At 35.5% G+C, this 25163-nt stretch overlaps 1 protein-coding gene across 1 annotated transcript in view; it reads right to left on the reverse strand.

Annotated features, from left to right (window-relative positions):
- The window catches only part of EML5 (EMAP like 5), a 90793-nt gene that overhangs the window by 33662 nt on the left and 31968 nt on the right, over positions 1-25163 (reverse strand). The window contains exons 7-20 of the mRNA XM_030452089.1: positions 23806-24007; positions 22803-22940; positions 21886-22142; positions 19756-19968; positions 17947-18114; positions 15565-15671; positions 15061-15179; positions 10532-10718; positions 8647-8752; positions 7411-7504; positions 5282-5382; positions 3319-3521; positions 2156-2267; positions 1014-1141 (exon numbers count right to left, since the gene is read on the reverse strand). Of these exons, the coding sequence (XP_030307949.1) occupies positions 1014-1141; positions 2156-2267; positions 3319-3521; positions 5282-5382; positions 7411-7504; positions 8647-8752; positions 10532-10718; positions 15061-15179; positions 15565-15671; positions 17947-18114; positions 19756-19968; positions 21886-22142; positions 22803-22940; positions 23806-24007 (2135 nt within the window). The remainder of the gene's footprint in view (positions 1-1013; positions 1142-2155; positions 2268-3318; positions 3522-5281; positions 5383-7410; positions 7505-8646; positions 8753-10531; positions 10719-15060; positions 15180-15564; positions 15672-17946; positions 18115-19755; positions 19969-21885; positions 22143-22802; positions 22941-23805; positions 24008-25163) is intronic.

Raw genomic sequence — 25163 nt, forward strand, 5'->3', positions numbered from 1 at the left:
AGGAGGGACACAGAAATGATCAGAGGGCTGGAGCATCTCTCCTATGAAGACAGGCTGAGAGAGCAGGGGTTGTTCAGCCTGAAGAAGAGAAGGTTCTGAGAAGACCTTGTTAAGTTTTTCAGTACTTAAAGGGGGCCTATAAGAAGTATGGGGACACTCTAAGGCTTTCAGTGACAGGACAGAGGGTGGTGGCTTCAAACTAAAAGAAGGTAGATTCAGACTGGATTTGAGGAAGAAACTGGCACAGGTGGCTCAGAGAGGTGGTGGATGCGCCATCTCTGGAAACATTCAAGGTCAGGTTGGATGGGACTCAGGGCAATGTCTCTGCTCATTGCAAGTGGATCATGTTAGATGATCTTTAAAAATGCTTTCCAACCCAAACTGTTCTATGATCTGTATTTTTTACCTTAAGATCTAATATATTCTAGTTCTTTAAAAATCTAGTTCTTTACATATCCAATTGGCCAATCAGCAGAGTGAATTCAAGATCCACAGCTTTTTGTTAAAAAAATTATATTTGTTAATTACAGAAAAAAAACATATGATAATACAATGTAATGAAAAATCTGTTTTGTAGTCAGACCTAAGAAATGCAGCCTGGTATAGGAAAGAAAATGGATTTTTTTAATATATATAATTACAAAGAAAATCTGAAACTAAGCCTCAAGATGTCCACATAAGAAGAGTAATTACTGCTCAGAAAAAGTTAGTCAGAAATTTGGTGGAGGATCTACTGTTTCACACACTTTTTTATTTTTTTTCCTAAAAATAGAAAGATGGTTTGGATCTGTTTGAAAGGATAAACTTGTTGAACAAATTATTACATGAAATTCTGTAATCTGTCTTGTTTATTAAAGAGACACAATGGTCTAGCCTAGCAATGAACACTGGTGAAATGATGGTAACTCACTCACTTCACTAGTAGTTAAAATGCTTATTATCTCACAACAGTCTTAACTTAAAAAAATAAAATGTTTGCTGTATGGAACATATGACTGATATTTAACACATACCTGAACCAGCAGAGTTATTGGTCCACTTTTATCCACCTCCAATATTTCACCGTTCTTTGTGCCCACTAAAATATGACCATGTCCTAAAGATATGGCACGTATAGAAGGATTATCTTCTAAGAGAAGACCTAGAATATGAACATGTTAGAAGACATGTTAGAATTCCCAAGTATTCCTTAAAGAGAATTTTTCACACATAAGCACATCACATTATGTCCATAGGAAAAGATACTCAGTAGTAAACAAGTAAAAGCATAACCCTGCATGGAAGAGCTTCAATGTTTGGACTCATTTGGGAGCATTTAGCAATTACTCTAGTGACACTACCCTTTCTTCTCAACAAAGCATCTCTGAAGTTTCATCAGCCTAACCCATTCAATCTAAAAGTAAAAATGTTCATAAGAAGGATCAACTATACAAATCTATTGATAGCATTTATGGTACTTTCAAATCTATCTTCTTATTGAACACATGGAAGAATGAGATACTCTGCAGTAGAATGTTTTAGTTAGTACCTGTTCCCATTCATGACTTTTGAAAATACAACCACATACATTAAAATACAGCAAATGTAATTGTAAGAGAAGGGGAGAGAAAATTATATCTAGAATGAAGAATTGTTCATTGAATCAAGAATAAATGGAAGAAATAGCAATAATAGGAATTAAAATGTTGTCCAAAAATTTCAGAAGACTTATGTATTTACAGTAAAATAAGTAATAAAATATACTAATAACTTAGAAAACTAACCACAACTCTGAATTCCACCTCTACTCCAAAACAACAAATCAGACAAGGTAATTCATTATTGGAAATATAATAGCTTTAATAGCTTCTTGATAATCACTCAAAAATAAATGATCTGGGCAGTAAAAGACTCAAGGTTAAATCAATTCAGATAGGTAAGGCAAATATGATCTGAACTCAGCAAATGTGCAAAATACCATTCCCCAACAGAAAAAATGCTTCAGTAAGTCATTAATAAATCATCAGACCTAATAAAGCTTAAAAAAAAAAAAAAATTTTAGAATTCAATATGGAAAATTTGGATTTCCCCCAGCTGTAGATAGCAACGCCACAGAAAAAGTTTTCTAAAGAAAGTATTTTAAATAAAATAAAAAATATAATAAATTCTTTGTTACCTTTAGACCCAGGAGCCAAAGCAGCCCTTTTGATGGCATAGGTTTTTAGACAACGTTCAAAAGTATCATCCCAAAGAGCTACTACCCCATCCTTTCCTCCAGTGACAAATCCCTAGGGGGGAGAAAATTACAAATTATAATCAATTATAATCTTTCCTTGATTTTTTCAGTGACTTTTCCCAATATTGAACATGGATTATATACAACACTGCAATGCACAGGACTACAGATGTTCAAGATTAGGAGATCATGAAGAACAAAATGATTGAATTCTCTTCCTAATGCAGGTAGCACAGTTCTGTAAAGTTCATGTACATAGGCCAGATTCAAAAGTTGTAATAAATATATTTCTCCCATGGTAGAAAAAAATTTAAATAACATACTGAAATGTTTTTACTTGATATATACTTAATATTCCCTTGGCATCTCATCTCATTACTCCAAGACAAACTTAGTACCACTCACAAAAATATGATTAGTGCCTAAATTGTTCAAATATATACATGTTCATGCCATTCAGTCTTCAAAAATTATTTCCAGATACCTCATGAAGCAGCATCTATACTTAAGACTGAAGCAATTAGTCTTTGGAGAACTTAGTTCTTGCAATATAAATAAGCACGCTTTGTCCAAATCTACTATATACAGGAACTCAGATATTAGAAAGTGGAATAACTTGGTCTAACCTAGCAAGACACAAAGATATAGATAACTTCAAGCACACAAATAACTGGAACACCCATTCACATTTAAGCACATGTCTAAAGGCTTTCCTGAGTCAAAAGATGTTGAGAATCAGGAGATAGTACATAGTGATCTACAGATTGAATGCTTATAGAAGTAGAATTACAGCACAAAATAAGAAGAGCACAATCCTCTTCCTCTCTGAAAAGCTCACACATTCCATTAAACTTCCAGATGCCTAAATCAAAAAGGACCTTGTCATAGGTCACTGCTACTTCTTTAGGAAGAGATCATAAAAATTACTGAATGTTCTGGACAACAGGAGTTTGACAACCTGTGCTACACAGCAAGAATTAGGGACATTTCTAATTTTTCTGTAATGGAAATAAAGCCACGAATTCCTGACTTTGGGGTAGGCCTAACTTCATAGACTTTTTTTATCTGGACATCAAAACACAACAAGCAGTTAGTTTATTTACTTTTTCCAGTGCGTGCATGCTGAACACAGGACCATCATGTGCTTTGACAGCTTTTATGAGAAACACATCTCTCCAAATACACACATCCCCCGTGGATGTTCCAGAGAATGCCATCTCTTCAGTCCAGCCATACACTGCACACATCATTGTATCAGTTCTTCCCAATGGGCCTATGCAGCCCTTTCTCCCAATTAGTCCTCCACCTGGGCTCAAAACAAAAACAAGTAATTAGATGTTTGCATAGAGTAATTTTCCAGAAACTATACAACCTTACCCAGAGCAAGACCTCTTATTCTGATTCAAAAATGCTCTCCAAAATATAAGCCTGAGAAGTTCCCACAAAATATTTTTTTCTACTGTGTGTCATCTTTCAAGAAAAAAAAATTACTTTCAACTTAGTACTCAAATCTGGAAGTGAAATGTACATACAAAGAGAAAGTGCATTTATAACCCTGCATCTAAACCATAGACTTAGTATCCACTAAAGAACTCACAGAAATTCCTCATGAAATTAACTCAAAAGTAGTTTAAATCTTGACACATCCGTTTCATGCATTCATCTTTTCAGTGAGGGGATTTCAAATTTTAACTTAGCAGTTTGCTATATTGGCTGCTGGTAAATAGAACAGTTACAGCTATATAAATATCAGAATTCTTTAAGATACAATATCTAAATTAATTTTCCAGGTACAACACACAGTAACTTTTGGCTAGAAAGTCAGATTTATCACAATCCTCAGAGAAATTTCATCTGGTATAACAGAGAAGCCCCTCAGAATCTGAGCCTTCATATCGTTCTCACAGTTAGGGAGAGGCAAGGTCCCTGACCCTCTCTGCCATCATTTGGCACTGACAAAAATTTAGTCTGAACTATCTGCTTCTCACACCAAGTGCACCTGCTCAAGTGCAGGTTCCAGAGACTTGGCATTTGCTGAGGTGCACTGAGCACTCTCCTCCTCACCTTAACACTGCTGTTAACACAGTGTGTGTCACAGTGACTGCCTTGCCAGAGTTGCCTCTGTGGTTTCACACAGATGGGCTGCAGATTGAAGGTGTTTGATTCCTGCTTACTGAGCAATGCCAGAGGGAAAAGAGGCATTTTAAACACTTTCCTACCTTCATTCAAAATCACCACCTCCAGGCTTTCATTATAGTTAAGATTTCTTTGTAAGGAATTTACAGTAATCATTCTGCAACTATTCTGACATACTTTGTTCTTTGTATAGAAAGCAAGCAAAATTGCTAAAATTAATAATTTATAAAGCTTTCAACAGCTTGCACTCAGGCAATCTTGATTAATTTCTGTAGGAGACAGAACTGAGAAAAACTACTTCTTTGTCACAGACTTTTCTCTCCACAATTTTTTTTTTATCAGGGAGTCATGTGAGTTAATGTTCATAAATTCTGCATGAATAATTAAAGGATTCTTAGTAGATAAGACGGTCTTCTACACAACATATGTCTTTTTTTCTTGAGATTTGAAACAATTAAAGTCCCACTAATATCAGCAAATGGATTTTTCACTCTTCAGAATTTTTTTGGCAGATAAAGAAAACTGCTTTATCTTGCTCTTTAATTTTTAAGTACAACACAAATATCTAAATAAACAGGTCTCAATAGGCACACACATCTCCTTCAGGAACTTCGTCTGAATCTTTGCATGTGGATTTTTATAACCTTAAATATATTTATACTTGTGCCTCTTAGCATCTGTAACATTTTCATATTACTATTAGGTATAAAAACAGACAGTAGGAAATCCAGGCTCCTTTCTACATTTGCAGCTCTAGCTCCACAGCAAATTTGTCTTAAAAAGAATTCCCACAACTCCCATAATAACAATTTATGTTACTTCTATTAGGGCAAAGAAAACTCGAAGATACACAGCAAAAACAATAATAAAAGAGACACAATATTTATACTTTAAGTAACAGAATGCTGTAACTCTGAAAAGTTTTCTTACCTGCTCTACGCCAGAATTTCATGTGTTTAATTCCAACTGTGATCAATTTTTCAGGCATATAAGGATTAATCTTAACAACAAAAATCTTATCTTTGCTTCCCCTGAAATGCAAAGAAAAATATTTTAAAATATAACAATTCATGGTTTTCAATAGGTTAGGGGTTTTTTTTTGCTAATATATACCTTCTCTGTCTTGCTAACATTTACTTCCAAATCATTAACAAAAATTTATATTGAAGGGGAAGGGAGCTGAAGAACTAACATAGTGAGTCCTGTCCTATTTTCACTACCCTACAGTTTCCAAAGCAGGTGATTAATTATTTTACTTCAGAAATGCACTAGTTGGCATTTTCTTTGAAAAAGATTATATATTTGCAGTAAGCTTAGGTATTCAGACATCTGACAGGTAATAATGAGAAACTTACAGGTGTAAAGTTCTAAACGTTATTTAAGTCTCTCATCTTGAAAATAAATTGATATGCTCATCCACTTTTAACTGTTTTTTTTTATACACAATAAATCTGTTGTGTGTTTTACATTTCTTACTTTGCTTCTATCAAAATGCCTTGTTTCAGTCCTATAGATTGAAAGCTTTCAACTATATTTGCTATATATGCAAATTCTTCCTACTAGATTTTCTTTTCTTCAAAATGCAGAAAAGCCTCTAATCCTTAATTTTTGCTCCCTATTCAAGAGGGGAAATAATCTTTTACCTTCTGTTTTTTTTTTCAGACCACTAGACTAACTATTTGCAAAAAGCATGAACTAGTTTCTTTCCAAACTCATACTGACATCTCCAAAGTGCAGGTACTGCTCTCACATATTCTATTCAATTCCTCCAAATAGGAAGGAAGAAAAACACTCCTGAAACTAAATCCAGCATGAACTGTCAAAAGTCTGATTTCAAACAAACAAAAAAATATATGTTGAGGGAAAAAAATACTAAAACAGTAACAGTCACATGAAAATGTGATCACTCCTCTGTCAGGGGAGGTTTAGGTTAGATACTAGGAAAAAATTTTTCACAGAGAGGGTGATCAGACACTGGAATGGGCTGCCCAGGGACGTGGTGGATTCTCCGTCCCTGGAGGTTTTTAAAAAGAGACTGGATGTGGCACTTAGTGCCATGGTCTGGTAACCACAGTGGTAGTGGATTAAGGTTTGGACTTGATGATCTCAGAGGTCCTTTCCAACGTGGCTGATTCTGTGATTCTGTGAAAAGTAGGCAAAGGAAAGGCCCCAACCAGTATCTTCACAGAAGCCAAGTTAATTAGGCTTCCAACAAACAACTTTAAAAAGAAAACGAGAATAACTATTCTTGAAGAACAATAATGGATTTAATGGATATAAAGGAAGTTGATACCCTTGAAATTGTACCTGAAGAGAATAAAAAATCTCTTTCAAACCCATCTTGGACAATATTCAGTGTATCCATACCAAATCCAGAGAGTAGGGAAAACTCCACCCTCATTACTGCTTTTTATTAGAGCAATAAAAACCAACAAAGTCAAAGGTTTCAAAGACATTACCCAACATTGGAAATAAGATTCTATCTTGTAGATTAAAACTCTATTAAATAAGCATATGAAATAATCTGTGTAGTGTCAAATAAACTAGAAAAATATTTAACATTTGGAGGTTATTTAGTCCAGCTTCCTGGTCAAAGCAGAGCTAACTTCAGATTGGCTCAGGCTGCTCAGGAGCCTTAAAGAAAAGAGAACTGAGCAAAACAACTGCGAACTACTATCCCAATAACGATGTGACCTCTGAGGAAAAGGGCCTGAAAATCAGAGCATGCATAACCATCTCTGGGAGAGCTAAAAGAAGTGCATGGAGTGAGTTTTAAAGAAATTATTTCAGAACTCATCAAAAGAAATGGAAACAAACATTGTCTCCTGTGTCTTCACCCATTCAACTGTCACTACTGATTCTTGTTGACTCTTATCAGAGCTTCAGTTTTCGTTTCCAAAGAAAGTTTTAAGGCTGTACTAAATGTTATTTCCTGTAGCACTTAAGTGATAGAAACTGCTAATTTATTAGAGATCTGTTTGTCTTTAATGAATATATTTTGCTTACTGACACTAGAGAGTAAATCTAGGAGCAAATTTTAAAGCAAGTTAAATTCCTACCTTACTGCTGAAAGCTTTTCTCCTTTCTTCCAGTCCCAGAGTACAATAGTGTGATTATCATCTATTCCCACAGAAGCCAGTCGTTTCCCATCCGCTAGAAAAATAAATTTATGATTAAGAGAGTAGATAGATAACATTATGTTGCAATAATAGGAAACTAGATTAAATAATATTGTAACTTTAGAGATACTATAAGAAGAATGCACAGAGGTAAACAATCTATGATGTGCTTAGAGACACATCTGTCACCTATTGGCTCTTAAACTTGAGTGGTCGGTTGGAGGGCATTTAGGATTTTAAGCTACCCCATATAAAAAACTCTGAAAATCCTTGCTGATTTCTAAACAGGGAAGCACTGAAGCAGGTTTATAAAATTTCTTTAAATTTAGTATCAGTATGAAGCCTTCGAGAAGCTCTGACACGTACTCCACGTTAACCTCCAAGACAGATATTACTTGTGCTCAGTTGTGATCAACTACTTTCTGACATGTATCCATCTTTAAAATAGCTGTGTATCCATGCCAGAATTTGGGAATTCAGATTCATGTCTTGAAAAAGGAGAACCAAAGAATGATAAGAAGCATCAAGGACCCCAAACTACTCATCTTTCCAAAAAAAATCTTTACTGTTATGTTAGAGATCCTGTCTAATAAATTCAGTTCATTAAAGAATGAATGGAAGCCAGTGGAGAAGAGGAAATTTAACATGGTAGTGGAATTCAAGGTACGTGGTACAAAAAACTCAAAAGTTTAAATGACAGTTTCTTATGCTAGTATAAGGTGGAGGGGCTAAGTTTCCACCCACAACTCTGTAAATGGAATTCCTGGAGTTGTCAGTGAGCTGCCCAATTGTTTTGCAGGATCTAGTTGGAAAAAAGAAGTGCACATCTGATCAATTTGCTCAAAAATTCGCTTACACAGTTGCACTGCAGACACAACACTCAAGATCCCTGGGCCTGCCTCATCTCATACAATCAAAAGAAATTCCAAAGTGATAGCTCAGCTATTAAATGGCATAGAACCTCTTCTTGCATTTTTCTGATGTGCAAGACTTCAGCAACTCTTTTTAATGTATTATAACTTTAAGACAGCCTCTCATTTAACACTGGTGACTGCAGAATATTTGTAATACAAAATGTTCAGTGTCTAGGAATTCCCAATTGCCCATTAGAAATTGTTAACTTGTATTTTCAAACAGGAAAGGAAAATTTTATATAAATAAGTAAATACTTATTACCTGAAAAATCAACAGCACAAACACCATACTGGTGATAGCCCTTTAATACCGAGATTGGTTTTATTGTTTCTGTATCCCAAATGTGTATTGAGGAATCTCGACCAACCTGAAAGTATACATATTTGTAATATTTTTTTTCATTTCTCAGTTAAATCACATAGTTGTTTAAAAGTGTAATATTGACAAACAGTTAAAAGTTACTTACAAGTATAGTTAAGTTATAGTTAAGTTACTTATACTTAAAAGTGATAGCATTTTCCCAGTATCACGTGTGTCTGACCAGCAGTGTATTACTTCTCCTTCTCCTTTACAAATACCACTTCCCAGCTGGCTCTGTATTCCCTCCAAAGAACTTAGGTAGATTAGTCATAATTAACTAGAATCTTCTTGAGGAGGGGGAACCAGGGGAAAGTCCTTCATTGATTTCACTGTAGCATTTTTAGTCCACCAATTCTCTATCAATCATTAACTGTCTAAAAATAAAAGATTATTTTTATTGCTAGTATATAAGCTACTCTACGTTTGAGAAATCAAGGTCACTTCTGTTGCTTCCTGGTGACATCACTAGTGTCTAAAAAACCAAATTCTAATGCATTGATACCTACAAAGTAATGTCCACTAGAATGGCACTAATGCAGGCAGGTAACTAGAAATTGGTAAGAAACTGTATGAAAGCATTATTAATCAATATTTTTAAAGATTATTTGCTACTCCAAAGATTTTGTACCTCAGAGAATAAAAAAGCACTACAAAACAAGAATAACACTCTTCTGTGTTTAAGACCAGGGACAGGACTCAAGAAAACCAAGATCTATTTCTGGTTTTGCCACAAACTTAGTATGTGATGTTTGCAAAGCTCTTTGTAACACCCACTATTGGCAAATTCTAAATCAGTGTTGCATGGGGCATCTAATTTCTGCATTACCTAATTTCTGCAGGTAACATCACATATAACAGCATATAATGTCTATATATACTATGTATATATGTATGTATGTCTATATATACCAGTATATAATATAAGCATTGCTACTACATTTAAAATGTAGTAAATCCAGTTACATTTTTATTTATAGTCATTACCACTCTAAGATTCAATTGACTCAGTTCTCACATTTAGCACTTAATCTTTAAACTGACCTGCAAATTTGTTATTCTCCAACATTTTTACGCAAATCAAGAGCACTATAAGCCAAGTTTATTTTTATTTTAAAATTCTGATTATATGTTCTCCCATTTATTATATAATACTAACAATAACAACTATATTAATAATTTAAACCCATGAAATATCAAATGAAACCTTCAAGGCAAGGTGTGTAAACATTTACAGGAAGAGATATTTGTCAGCAAACATGAGTGAAAAAAAAAATTCACCTAAAATTACTGCCTGGCAACAGATAAAATCAACTACTTTAAGTACTTTAATCAGATACATACTCGTGTTGCATGTACAAACACTAAACAGTTTGGCTATTGGTGATAACCATAAATAGTATGCATGAAACTGAAGTGCCAGAATGTAGTAACAACTAACTTCCTGTTATATAATAATACACGAATGTAATAATCACACAGGTAACTTCACAATTTAGATACTAAAAATATGTAATTTTAATTGTACATTTTCCCTGCTTGTTATGAAGAAGTAACATAATGTTGAATAAAAAATATGAATATATTCTTAAATAAAGAAGAGGTTAAAAAAAATAATCAACCAAAGAATCAGAGATGTGTAAAGAATATAAAGAAAAAAAACTTAAGTTACAGATTTTTAGTCTTTCACCTGAATAAATGCAGATTGGGCTTCCTTCATCCAAAACAGGCTTTTCTAAATTCAGTAGTAACAACTTCAGATTCTACTGCAGATAAACATGCATCCTACCTGGCCTGTTGCCACATAGTCCTTCAAGGGATGAATAGCAAGGCAAAGGATGTCATCATCATGACCTAGATAAAAGCGCTGTGTGTTCTGCTGCCGATTGTACACCACTCCCACTGCTGCCACGTGGTACACGATTTCACCCGTCTGAGTGTAAAACAAATTGCTTCGACAGTCGTAACCTCTGTAACTAATTAAAGGAAAAAAGCTTGTTCATCAGGATCATAACCATAGACAAAGAAACTCTGAGACAAATTTTTGCAAGAATCATTTTGCACATGTAAAAAATAAGCTTACCAATTATCGTTATGGTGTTTCAAGATTATTAACACATTTTCCCAAAGAAACACCAAGTTATTAATTCCGTTTACTATTTAGACATCAGCACTAGTAGCATTAGTTTGAAAATGGCTGCTATTTCCTAGTTACTTTCCACAACTTTTTAAACAGAGGAATAGCGTGTAACTTTCTTGTATCACATGGCAAACTCAGGAATTAAGTGAAATAGCCCCAACTAGCACTTTAGAAATCTTTTCTCTGTTCTTGATAAAAAAATAAGGCAGCAAAAGTTTCCAAAGATAGCAGACAACACAGATATCATAAACCAGTTTCTGGAAAGTTGCTGACAGAAATCAAATGCATAAATTTGCTTCCAGCTAATTTTCTTTTTTGAGGGAAAACCTGTCTCCTTTCTGTACAGATAAAGCAACTGACACGAGTCAGCCAATGTCCAACTGAGGTCAGTGTGCACTATCACAGTGAATGCATTTCTTCCTAGGTGTGATTTAGTACCTCATAAAAAACAAGAGTGGCATTTTCAAAAAGCCTAGGGTCCTAGCTTTAGAAGTAATTGCAGAGGTTCAGAAACCTAAACTACACTAAATGAAACAACCAGGTTTTTAATATCCTTGACTGTGCTACCCTTAGTAGACAAAGAAGATAACATTTAAAAACATGTAACTTAAATTAATCCCTTCATTTCTTCTGATACACGCAATATTCTATTTTCTCCTGATAACTCCTGTTTCTCTCCTATTAATTCCCCAGCTATCCTTTTTCTGTTCCTTCTTCTGTTATTACAGATCTTCAGTAAATCAACTGTTAAATTATTTTAGAAAGAAACAAGCAAATCTGGTTACATTTCTAAATATATAGTTACATTTACAGGAAGGGTATGACACTTAAATGCATTTGAATTGGCCATGAATTACATTTCTTTAGGGATTGAAGTATTTTTGCACCCAGCTTCTAATTGAACTAGTTGAAAAAAAGCCATGAAGATGATCAGCCAGGCATTCTAGGCAATTTTGAAAAAAAATAGTTTTGTATAACGAGATTTTCATCATCAGCAAGTACAAACTAACAGAAATCTGTAATGCCGATGTTATACTTCTCACTATATTAATTGGTTTGCTTAACTAAAAGCATGCATCATCAGAAAAAATTAAATTATTTTAAGAGGGAAGCAGTACAGGTCTTTAAAACACAAGACAATGATGTAACTATACACACACCAGTAAGTGTCATAAACAAAATGAACGGGATAGTATTAAGTCAGTTGCTGCATATTAGACAGTTCAAAAGCTTAAATTATAGAGAAATTATTCAGTCTAGGTTGAAAGGTCTTTCATTAAATTATATAAAGCTTTCCTTGGGTACACAGTGCAAGCAGGTGACCAACTTTAGTTTAATGAACACTATTATGAAAACTCCCACCATGACCCATGTTCACAAATACCAGACCCATGCATTTGTGGGAAACACCACAGCAGGTTTGAACATGCTGCATTCTGTTTGCTCACCCACACTACATGCAGTGCTATTTATATCATATGTGATTAGAGAAAAACTGCTAAATCATCTCACTATGCTTTTAAACTGACCAGATGGTTCAGGTCCATTACTCATCAGATAAAGAACACTTTATCTCCTCTTAATGATGTTCATGAGATTCTTCCCTAACTAGTTCCTCTAGCCCATCCAGGTCCCTCTTGATAGCAGCACAGCCATTTGGTGTACCAGCCACCAGTTTTGTACTGTCTGAAATACTGCCAAGTCCAAAGTTGGGTCTCAGTAGATCACTAGCAAGCAAAGTGAACTTCCCAAACCACCAAAACCTGACAGCACAGAGATAAAATTTTCTAAATAAGTCTCCCTCAGACCCACATTTTAGATTGGTATTCACAGGCAGGTTCTTAACTTCACGTTTGGTCCTAGCTCAGCAACTTTTCAGTGTCTCCTAACTTACTGTCCCTTCAAGGTCTCCAGAAATCTCTCTCTTTTCATATAGCTGAGGCTCAGCTATATGTCTGTCTGTTCCCTGTGCATCTCAAAGCAACCAGAAATCTAGACTCACAAAACAGGTGCAGACTACTCACTCATGCTTTGCTCTCTCTCCACCTTTGTCCTTCACTAACAATTTGCCTCAGCAGTAAACACATATGGATGTTCTAAAGCTGATTTCTGCCAGATTCAAAGTGATGCCTGCCTGTCCTCCCTGGCTCCACACTTCCTTCATTTTAAGGGGACATAATATTCAGAGACCTACAGTAACTAGGTAGAATGTTAAAAACGCTGACTCTATGTTTAAAACTTTTTATTGAGAGAGATATAAGTAAAGCAGCACGCTGCAGCACGCTGGGCGGCCAGGGAGCCATAGCCCCACCACCACTCGCAAGTTCAATAAAGTAAAACTGGTTCTTTTATACTTTTCATAAACCCCTTCCCCTCAGTCTCTTATCAGTTTATAATTGGTTTTCGTTTTGCGGGCTCTCCCAGCATTGGTTCTTGCTTTGCGGGCTTCGTTCTGTTGCTGAGGAGAATGGTCACGTGACGCCCCAGTTTCGAGGGCCCCTGCGTGTAGTGAAATGAGGCACCAGGTGCCACTAATTGTCAGGGAGTGGGCATGAGCTTGTGTTAAGCCCACATGTGCCTGATTAGGGCGGGCCCTAACTGCGCATGAGCAGGATTAGGGGGCCAATAAAAGGTGAGTCTTGAAGCACAGGCTCGGCTCACTCCTGAGCAAGCCATCAGGAAGGTTAGTCGCTTTCTCTCAGCACCGCACTAACTTCGTTGCGCCACTAGCGCTCATCGCTGTTACAGTGAGGCTTGAGTGGCGCAGCCAGTTAGCACGCAGTTATACAGACAAACCCGAGTAATGCTGAGGCCGTGGGTTCAAGACTCAGAGTTCATGTGCAGTTAGGGCCCACCTTAATCAGGCACAGGTGGGCTTAACACAAGCTCATGCCCACTACCTGGCAATTAGTGGCACCTGGTTGCCTCATTTCATTACACCTGTGGTCGGCCCCTCCTCCTGTTTGTCTGGCTTTTCTTCCTTATAAGTACGCTTAAACATACACCCCAAAACAACAGGATACAACATGCTATCTCAACAAACTGACCGAACATTATTAAATTGAAAGATACACTCAACAAAACAATAAACTACAATTTTAAACCCCTGATTTCTGCCAGACTTGAAGTGATGCCTGCCTGCCCTCCCTGGCTGCACACTTCCTTCATTTTAAGGGGACATAATATGCAGTGACCTACAGTAACTAGGTAGAAAGTAAAAAAAAATAACCTATTACAATATGCCACATCAATACTTTAAGGACATGGCACAACATTCAGGGAGTGGCAGGGATTATAAAGTCAAGCACAGTGCGAAAGATTATCTGGACATAATTTTCCTGTGCTCTACTCCACACTGTGAACTGTTAAAAATACTGGAGTTCCTCTGCAAGCACAGACTAATAAAATAAATGCTGACTATGCATCCAAAATGAGAATATTTTAAAAAGCAATTAAGAAAAATATGTGCTAAGAAGCTGTACCAAGCTTCACAGTCATCATTATTTCCAAGGCATTTTCAGACTCCATGTCATCTACAGGCAAAATTGTTATGATTGTAATTGTAATGATTAACTATTCTTAGCCAATTAATATGTTAAGTATTACATATGGCCCTTCCCAATCTAAGTATCACAATGAACACACACAATACCAATGATTTACCTGTGCAGTTAGTTACCACCTAAAAAGAAGCTGTATTCCTGAAGAGATGTATCATTTGAAATGAAAACCTTAGAGGATCTATCAGGAGCTAAATTTAATTCTTAAACTAACAGAAGCATGTGCAAATTGTTTCAGATTAGCTATAGTTTAAATTTTTTTTTAAATTAAAAACTGATAGAAATACCACTTAGTACAGAACAGTCAACTTCAACGACAATAAGTTTCTGTTGCACTCTACATAATAATACAACAGACCCATTACTTTCCAGATACTGAAAAATATGGATGATAGCCAAACAATGTATTTTGTCACTTCTATTCAAACAATAAGTATCAGCTAAAATTCCAGTGCCTGTTTCTTGTAATTAAGTGTAAATTTGTTTTTACAGAAATAAATAAAAACAGCAAATCACAGATAAACTGACCTAAAAATCTTTCAGCAGATTATTAAATTATAAGTACCAATCTAAAATCACAGTCTGTTTGTATATTTTAAAGAATCCAAGTTTTCATACCCATGAACAAAATGTAATCTTATGCTGTTCCCTGGAGCTCGCTCTCGCCTCTTAGAAGCTGCACTTTTTCTTTTTTCTTTGCATTGCTCTTTAAGCTGAGGTAGATCTTCTTTGTAAACCTTTAGAAAAGAGCATACTTGTAAATTAAGAGTTCCATAAGAAAAGCAAGTTTTTGACAATTCAGCTGCAGTTATCACCCAAAAAATGTTATACAGACATCACTGAAAAAAATCTCAGCTGAGTGTAGCTGGTTACTGTATAAAGTAACTTATTTATCAGTGACAACCAAACTCTAATAGACCATGCTGGGAATACATGTAACTATTTTTTTTCTCTATTGTATTTTAATATTTTGAACTCATCAGATAAAAACTATTCTAAAGGTTTTGATCAGTTCCTGCACAGCCCTCAGTTTACCCAGTTTTCTTCACAAAAGATTGTTCATAAAAGATTGACTTAAACCCTGGGAAGTATTTCTACTGCCATTAAAGTGAAAATCTTTACCTGTCGACGATAGGTGATCTGTGTCTCTTGTTCAATTTCCGAATCCAGCTCTGGAACATCAGACTGATCCGAATCTGATTCATCACTGTTAGAATCAACCAGGCTCTCTGCCACCAAGAAAACAGAAACAGAAAATGAACAACAAACTAGAATGTCTTCTAAGTAGCTGCTTAATTTTTCTGATTCAATAATCAATGTTTATATTAACAGCTGCATAAACTGCTAATAATTGACAGGCTGACAGGATCAATTCTGCTGATACAGTAGAAATAAACCGCGATTTAAGTATTATTTTTTTGGTTTAGTTTTTGAAACAAGTTAGTTTTCATTAATTAAAATTATTTCATCAACATTTTAATTATTATTATTGAATTACTGAATGGTTTGGGTTAGAAGGGATCTTAAAGATTTTCTAGTTTCACTCCCCCTGCATGGGCAGGGACACCTTCCACTAGACCAGCTTGATCAAATTCCCATTCAACTTGGCCTTGAATGCTTCCAGAGGCAGCATCCAGAACCTATCCTTGTCTCAGTTAAAAAGCCTTCGGGTGCACTTTCTCCCCCCATGTCCCACAGTGGGGGTGAGGGGTGAGTAGAGACCTGGTTGATACCAGCTGGGCCTAATCCATGACACTGAGCAACATCTTCCAGTGTCTCACCACCCTCACGCTAAAGAATTCCTAATGTCTAACCTAAATCTACCCTCTTACAGTTTAAAACCATTATGCCTTGCCCTATCACTACATGCCCTTGTGAAAAGTGCCAACATTAATGTTAGGAGGAAAGGAAGGAAGAAGATGATGAAGTAATAAGTATAAAGCAGAGACTGAGACTTTCAGAAGACTAATGAGATGTAAAGGGCTCCTAAGTGCAACTTGTGGTCAGGTGAGCCATTAATGTCAGCAGCAATTCTTCAGGTAGATTAGGAAAAGAAAAATCATACAAGGAAAGGAAGTTGGAAAAATGTTGGTGACTGTGGAGTAAAAGAGTAGTCATTTTAATGTTTCTGTTTTACATCTGGGGAAAGTAGATCATGTTGTAGGACAGAGTTTCATGTTAACAGAAACAGAAAACAATGTCCTGGCTAATAAATGCAAATAGATTGGATCATTCTGCAGCCTTTGACTGATTACTGCACATTTTTTGGTTGAGAAACCAGACACAAGATTACTCTAGAAAACAAATGGATTTTGAAAGATCTCAAAGTGTGATTGCAAAGAGAGAATCACCACTTAGTAGGAAATGTTCCTAGAAATATGTAATAAAGACAAACCTTTGGAAGTAAACATTTTTATCAGTGATCTAGAGAAAAACAATAGTGCTAGCAATAAAAGTATTAGATAACAGTTAGAAAAGCCATTAACAGGGCAGTTGTCAATAGTGTAACAAAACAGATGTTTGTTGCACATACCATCAGCTAGCCAGAGGCAAAGTTACCGATCTGGAGCAAGGAATCTAAACAAAATATTAAATACAGAAATTTTATCTTGGGACGCAGCAGCTAATGTGAAGTTTAGGTCATGGGAAATTAGTTGGAAAAGAATTCTTAACACTTAGGACAAAATCAGTTAAAGGCTTTCTGAAGACTTCATCAAGGAGAGGAAGAGAACAATTGCTTTTTTCTGCATTTGGCACTGTCAAGACCAGTACTGAATGAGCATGCATTTAGCTGCTAACTTGAATGAATATTCATTTACTGTTTACTGGGTTCACACTGATACACCTTCCTCTGATCTTAGCAGCTAAAGAGTTAAACTACCTATTTCACTTTAACTCTATACACTCATTTCCCCAAAGGACTTTCTAAATTCCTTTAGGAATTCCCAAATGAGGCACTTGGGTAATTATTTGACTTTGGCAAACTGAAGACATGAAAATAGCTGCTGTATTAGTCACTGGTAGAAACATGAGCTACACCTTTTTTCCAAATATTAAACACCTATTGTCTGCTATAAAAATCAATAAAAATCAACTACAATCCTTAAAATATCATCTAAATACTTCAAATTTTTAATCAAGTTAGTATATACAGCTTAATATTCCAGTAACATGCAGGCAACAAATTGTTAAAAATTTTGTAAAGGATGATATTTACAGAATTCATAGATTTATATCTATGAGCCAAACTTTTATATTTTCCCTTTGCACAGGGAAAACTGTGAATTTTTTTCACAACCTTGCTAGACTAGGCATGCAGGTTGCAAGCAATAATTAGATAATGCTATCAGGTATTTCAGTCAAACACAAATTTTAAAGACCAATTTTGTGCAGAGTGACTGAATATTTATATCTATACTTGCACCAAATCATTTTACTTCTCTTTTATCCTCCCCCCCGTCCCACCTTGGGTTTTTTTTTTTCTCTCTCTAAAAAGTTACATACCTTGGGGTGCTATATGAAGGGAATCCTTCAACTTTCGGTCAGGGATAAATTTCCATTGAAAGACAGAATGGTCAGCTCCCCCAATGGAGACAACCCACTGGTGATCGTGTGACCACCGGACGTTTGTCACATGAGCAGAGTGACCAAGATACTTCTTAAACTTCGCTCCTAGGACAGGAATAAAAAATCTTTTTTAATGCATGTGGACAAACATTTCAAAAGCACCTTATCACAGAAACCTTATAAAAAAGTAATAGTTTAATTAAGATATTCTAGTTACTAGTGGTACTTTAATTAATAGCAAAAACTTTTTACAGTATTCCCAAATTTTAATCTGCTTTTAAGACAAATTTTAATATTTGGACTCTAGGGTATAGTATCTTCAACAAGTCAAAAACAAAGAAGGAAGACATGATAGTGCTGTATGAGGTGTATTAAAGGAACTTTTTAAAATTTTATTCTATTTTTTAGTAATTACTACATAATAACTACACAATTATCGGAACAGTTACTAAACAGAAGTTCCGAGCAGCACTTCATTATAAAGATTCTTGTGGCTTTTCTTCAGTTCTATAATTCTAGCACAAAACAGGAGAAAAAGGGAACGAATTCAGTTCACTGAAGACTGATTTCAAGAACATATATTTAGATTACCAAGAAAAGCTGTATCATTTAAAAAATAAAACCAGAAATATTGAAATTAAATATTTTTTTAAATCACCTTTTATGAAAAGAGTTGAAGAGTTGAAAAAAACTACAGGGGGAAATCAGCCATTTTAAAAGAAATCAGTCAGTCATTTCCTCAAGTACATACTGCTTGAAGACATATACACCCTGAGACCCATCACAAAGATCATGTGGCTCAAGCCATGGCAGTAAACATGCCATGCTCAAACTGAATGATGCAATGGTGCAACTTTTTGTTTCCGATTTCAAAACCTGAAAGACTTGATCTAGTCCCCAGGCAAATTTTTTAGGTTAAGAGGACTCTTTTTAAAAAAAAAAAAAAAAAAAGCTGGCAAGCATTTCACAGACTCTCTCTCATCCTCATGATTCCAGGTTGAAGAGAGAGATCTCTGCCATTGATCATTTGTTACAACTTAACTTGAATGGTGTCTAGCATGGAGTTCTTCCAACATCTCTGAAAAAAGCCTTTCTTATCTAAACAGCTATACATCTCTCCCCTGTTCACTCTGACCTGAACAGCAAACTTGAAATAATATACCTTGATTTAGGCATAAATTTTCAGAATTTCACATGAGATCCATCTTTATTGCTAGTAAAATTTTGAGGGAAAACATGTTGGAGAAGCTTTCTAAACTAACAGCAGCACACAGTGGCATACTCTAATTACAGAGCCAATTTTTTTTCACTTGTTTATTCCCTCTAGAAATTTAGTAGTTATTTTTTCTACTTCCTAAATCAAATCTCCATCACAGATCCAGAGGAAGAAAAAAACCTACTTAAAGACCAAGTGAAATACTTAAAAGATTTCATAAATGGTTAGATATTATATCACCCCATGAAATTCTATAAAAACCAAACAACAGCTAAAAAATACATCTTTTATGAAACAAAATACATTAAAAACTTTTGATTATCCTATTCAAAATGAAATACTCTTTTACAGATGTCAAAAAAACAGTCTACTATTGCTTTCCACCTATGAACTCAGACCACTAGGAACAAATATTTGACATTCATAATATTTTTCAACAATCCAGTTTTCTAAAAACCTTTCAGAAGGTTCAAACAGAAGGTTTCAGAAATTGAAACAAATATATTTATAACTGAATTTAAAGTTGCTACCTTTTCTTAGGCATGGGTATCGAAAAAGCTTTACTATTCCATAATCATCAGCTGTAACCATAACTTGCCCAATAAAATTTGCATCCACAGAATTTATATCACTTATATCTGAATATTTGGGCCAGATTCCATTAACTTCAAGGCCAGAAACACAGGTCCATGTTGCCCACTGAATGCCTTTTAATTCCTCCTTGTTTGTTACTTCTTTTCCACCTACAAACAAAAGCAAAGAGTCATTTTTTAGAGTGTGAAACATTTTAAAATTCTCCAAGTGAGACAGAATTAAAAGCTAACTTCTAAAACTATCCTTATTTAATATCCACTATGATCATCAACAGTACTACTACCAAGGCTTCTCAAAACCACTTAACAGAAGACAGGTTTCACACTTTGAAATTTTTATTATTTCTTGATGTCTTCTTGAGGCTCTGTTATTCTCAAGTGTTTATCAAATAATACAGGTAGCCATTCTAAGAAAAAGGATGGAAAAATTGTCATCATTTAGATCTGGCCATTGTAAATTACTGAAAATACCAATTTTACACCTAGGTCCTTGTTAAATTATTTCCAATTGGCTTTATCTGCAATGCGATTGTACCAATCCCACAAAGCACCACCTAAGAGCTTTAGTGACTCAGAGCAAAGGCCCACGGAATTAACATCATGTCTGCAAGACTGGCCAGGAGCAGGAGATACACAAGCTAAGAAATTAAGCAAACCTAACACTTGTGAGCCAGTCTGAGTGCTCAAGCACAGAGCCCGAGCAGGACACTGGTAACAAAACACCTTTCACTCTTCAGTGGTAACAAAACTGAAGGCAGAAGGGTTGTTTTTTTCCTGTTTTCTCACTGTTATTAATATTCTGTCCAGTGGGAAGGCATGGGATGGGATGGGATGGGATGGGATGGGATGGGATGGGATGGGATGGGGATGTGGCACGGAACAGCCACAGGTCCTGTAAGGAGGTAAGTTTTCAGCAGAGGTAGAGGGCAAAGAAGAACTCTAGCAGTCTGGAATAAACAGAGTAAAGAAGAGCTATAGAGAAAAGATAAAGCAAACTGTCAAATAAATTAGAAAGGAAGACTTCTAAAAATACAAAAAAACCCGCCCCACGCTCGAGGAAAAGTTTAACTACTATATACCCTTCCAAAAACTGGAGAGAAACTCAAGTGCTCTGATTGAAGATCCTTCAGCTCTGATGAAATGACTGCACCCTTTGACAAGGTTTATCTTGTAATCTCTTTCAATCACTAATCCATGTAAAAGATGACCACTAATACTGGCCATATCCTGAACTAAGTCCTAAAGATCCTGTATTAGACAGCTGTAAGTTCCTTACTCAGTTATAGTGGAATTTCATGTGTTAAATGACTCTGATCATTATTTTAAAATATTTATGAGACTACTCTAACTTCATTGACTTTGCTAAACATTTTTCATAAACAAGGCTTTTCAATCCCACATTCTATTATGTCAATAAACACCAGAGCAATTAAAATGTATCACAGCTTCAATATTTCTTTTGTTTTCAGTGAGGAATTTTTAACATTCTGGCATCCTTATATCAGGTACTCATTTTCTCTACAGTTACTTAATTCCATTATACTTCCAAATGCATTTGGGTTACCGTTGTTTCTATCTATTGAAAATTTATCAATCTAAAAGCTGTTTTAAGTTAAATTCCTCAGTTCTGCTGCAAACATAACTCTACACACATTTTACACACACTACACACATTTTAAAAACCATACAGCTCAAGCACATAATATAAGCCATTTAATATCCGAGCTCAAAAAACTATTGCAAATCTGAATTTAATGCAATACTTTTCACTTTCTGAACAAGTGGGAACAAATATTTAGTTTTGATAAATCATAAGCCAGCATCTCTACTATTAAAAAGATGAATTATAAAAGAAGAGTAATTATATAAGGATAAAAATGTTTAAGTAATTTTGTCAGAAAATGCTGTATTTATTCAAATATAGGAAATATTTATATAAACTTAGAAAAAAATTCCCTGTATCCATGTGTTTTGAACTAGGATCCACATTTGGCTGTTTTTACAAAGCTACTACACATTCTTTCTGTAGTAACTAAGAAATATCACGAAGGCAACTCAGAATCTTACTTGGCATCCTATAAAAAAGTCTCTTCCCATTGCCATCATTGGTCTGTAAGTATTTACTGTCCGAAGACCAATCCATATGGGTGATGAAACTTAAAGATCCAATACATTCCCCAATTTTCTTGTATCGCTGAACAACACCATATATATCCACAGAGCTGTCATTGGAACCAACAGCTAGGAAATTCCCATCTGGTGAATATTTCAGTTCATGAATAGCTTCTTTCCTGTCTTTGATATGAACAACCTCAGTCATATCTCTGTAGTATGAAAGAAAGCATGTCATAAGTATAGAAAAGCCTTATCATACTGTCAAGTTCCCATTTTAAGAAAAGGACAAAACTGTGAAATGATGACGTGAACTTCACTATCATACACAGACACAACACTGTTATTTTTAAAGTTGGGAAAGGCAGCACAGCCAAAAAAAGAGAAGGGATTAGTGAAACAAGAAAGCTGAGGGAAATTGTTCAAGCTAACAAAATTCAGGTAGATTCCTAGATCTTTATTTAACTCAGGGAAGAGAACTTCACTGACAGGAGACACAGATCTCATTTTCCCTTTAAAACTCTGGGATCGCAGCAACAAGGCACCGCTGGTTTTGTGCTTTTTCAAACGTGTTGCTCTGGAACAACATGAACACATGTGGCACACCCATCTGAAAAACCTGAGCATCCTCAAGATCAGTAATTCAAAAAGAAATGTAAGTGACCCCTCATGGATGTCACATGGACAGTCTCAATATACAGATAATTCACAAAAGCAATTAGATAACATGCTTGACCTGCTATAGGTGGCCCTGCTCTGGCAGGGGTGGTTGGACCAGATGATCTTTCGAGGTCCCTTCCAACCCCTAACTTTCTGTGATTCTATGACTGAAAGAGTTAATAAAGAATCTATTTTTAATTTTTGTAACATACCTGACACGAAGCACAGTGAAAGAGCCATCCTTCATTCCAAGAGCAAGGTGGATTCCATCAATACTAACTGCAGCACAGCGAATGGGTTCATCCATATTGCACCGGGCAATTAGAGCATGGTCTATTAAACTCCAAATTCTAAAGTAAAGTAATAATTACAAATCTAAGGAGTGGTTTGTGGCTGTGTCATACACAGAATGAAGGCTGCAATTTCTGCACAACACTGGACATGGTACTGTCGCATTTTAAAATAATTTTGCACAAGGAAAATCAAGGGAAAATCAAGGGAAATGTGAATTCTGCATTCAGTAAGGAATATTCTTATATTCAAAAGAGCAAGAAATTATGGAAAGAGAAAATGCAGGGGCACAATCATTTTGTTTTACTTTCTGCATATAAGAATGACAAATATTTTCAGACCACTATGTGAAAATTTCACTTTAAAAAAACGGTTTAGCTAAGAACATTAAAGTACTATTAAAGACTGCTCAATAAATACATCCTTTCCTATAACAAGTCATTCTTTGTAACTCCTTATATATAACTAGATAATATTACAACATATTAGTTTTTACAACAAAGATACATGACAACATCTATTATTTATACAATATATATGGAATTCTAGATCACTATTTCAATTTTCATAATTCAACTACTGTTGGGCTTTACTACATTCCTCCAATTACTTAACAAATATGCCAACACCTTTCATTCCTAAGAAAGAAAAGAAAGATGTTTTTGAAAAGAAAGATGAACTTGTAAAAGGGATTAATTTACTGGGTGTCATCAAATTTTGTACATTTTTTTTTTTTTTGTGAAATATACTTCTCCATTATTTATTACCAGAGTGTACCAATTGAATGCATAAATTAATTGTTTCAGAAGCACTCCAGTGCCTTATTTTAATACCTTTAAAATCTATATTTTGCAATTAGGTTGTCTACAAAACTAGCTGCTTGTACAAAACTGTATGTAGTTAAACAAAGAAACAAGATTTAACCTGACTGATCGATCATCACTTCCAGTCATTGCTAGTGGCTTTGTAGGGTGGACAGCCAAAGCCCAGAGCTCTCCTTCACAGTGCCCCTGCATTATCAGGAAAGGCTTATTACGCTCATGAACCACTATTTCAAAAATTTCACTATCCTGTGTCCCGACGAGGATATGATCTCCTCTCCAGCAAACACTTCTTACAGACAGACCTGTAGAAGAGATTATTTCTGAGAGATATATCCTGAGAATTTGTGAAACAAAGGTAACATAGCACTTGACAAAAAATTTATTATGCAAAAGAATTACCCATGTAACTTCCCTTACTCCTCCATTTTATTCCTTTTATCTATTTCATATAACACATACTGGAACATTAACTTATCTAGCTTAGTATTACAAAAATTCTAAAATTAAATCAGAGCATTTTTCAATAAAGGACATGTAGCCAACTGTACTGCAAGGTCTCTGACAATGAAAGATAATACTGATACTTACATCTGAAATTACACATTTAATGTCTTTGAATTTCAACGAAGTTAGCAGACAGCATAAATTAAGATTTCTGATCAAACCATGGGCCTTAGTACTAGCTAGATGAATCAGAATTATATGTGACGGAAGCATCACTTGTATATGCATTATATGTAAGACAGTCAAAAAGCCCCATTCTCCCCAGCTTTCTTGAGATGTTCCCCCTAAAGCGAACCTTTGTAATATCTCCACAGCACTTGGAATTACTTTTCCCATGAAACAGAAAATAAAATAAACAAAAATAAAACAACATATAAAGAGATTAAAAGGGTTTATGATAGAACTTAACATGTATTTCTAACAAATAAACTAGTTTACAGTCTTATAGCAAAGGTGTGCACTCACAGACTGCACTTGCTGGTGGATAAGATGGAGAATAATAAAATGGATCAGTAAGGAGTGACATTTCTCAAGGGTTGGTACTGGCAGCAGTGCTGCTTCACATCTTTGTGAGTGACATGAACAGTGGGATTGAGTGTACTCTCAGCAAGTTTGCTGATGAAACCAAGTTGTGTGGTGTGGAGGGAAGGGAGGCCATCCAGAGGGACCCTGACTGGCTCCAGAGGCAGGCTCATTCCCCATGCCCAACTTCATGAAGTTCAACAAGGCCGAGTGCAAGGTCCTGCTCTTGGGCTGGGGCAATCCCCAGTACCTAAAAAGGCTGGGGAGAGAATGGATTGAGAACAGCTCTGAGGAGATGGACTTGAGGGTGATGGCTGACAAAAAAACCAACGCGAACTGGCAATGTGAACTTGAAGCCAACCATATCCTGGACTGCATCAAAAGAAGCACAACCAGCAGGTCAAAGGAGGTGATTCTACCCTTCTACTTCAC

This window comes from Calypte anna, chromosome 5A (assembly GCF_003957555.1).
Source record: "Calypte anna isolate BGI_N300 chromosome 5A, bCalAnn1_v1.p, whole genome shotgun sequence".
NCBI lineage: Eukaryota > Metazoa > Chordata > Aves > Apodiformes > Trochilidae > Calypte > Calypte anna.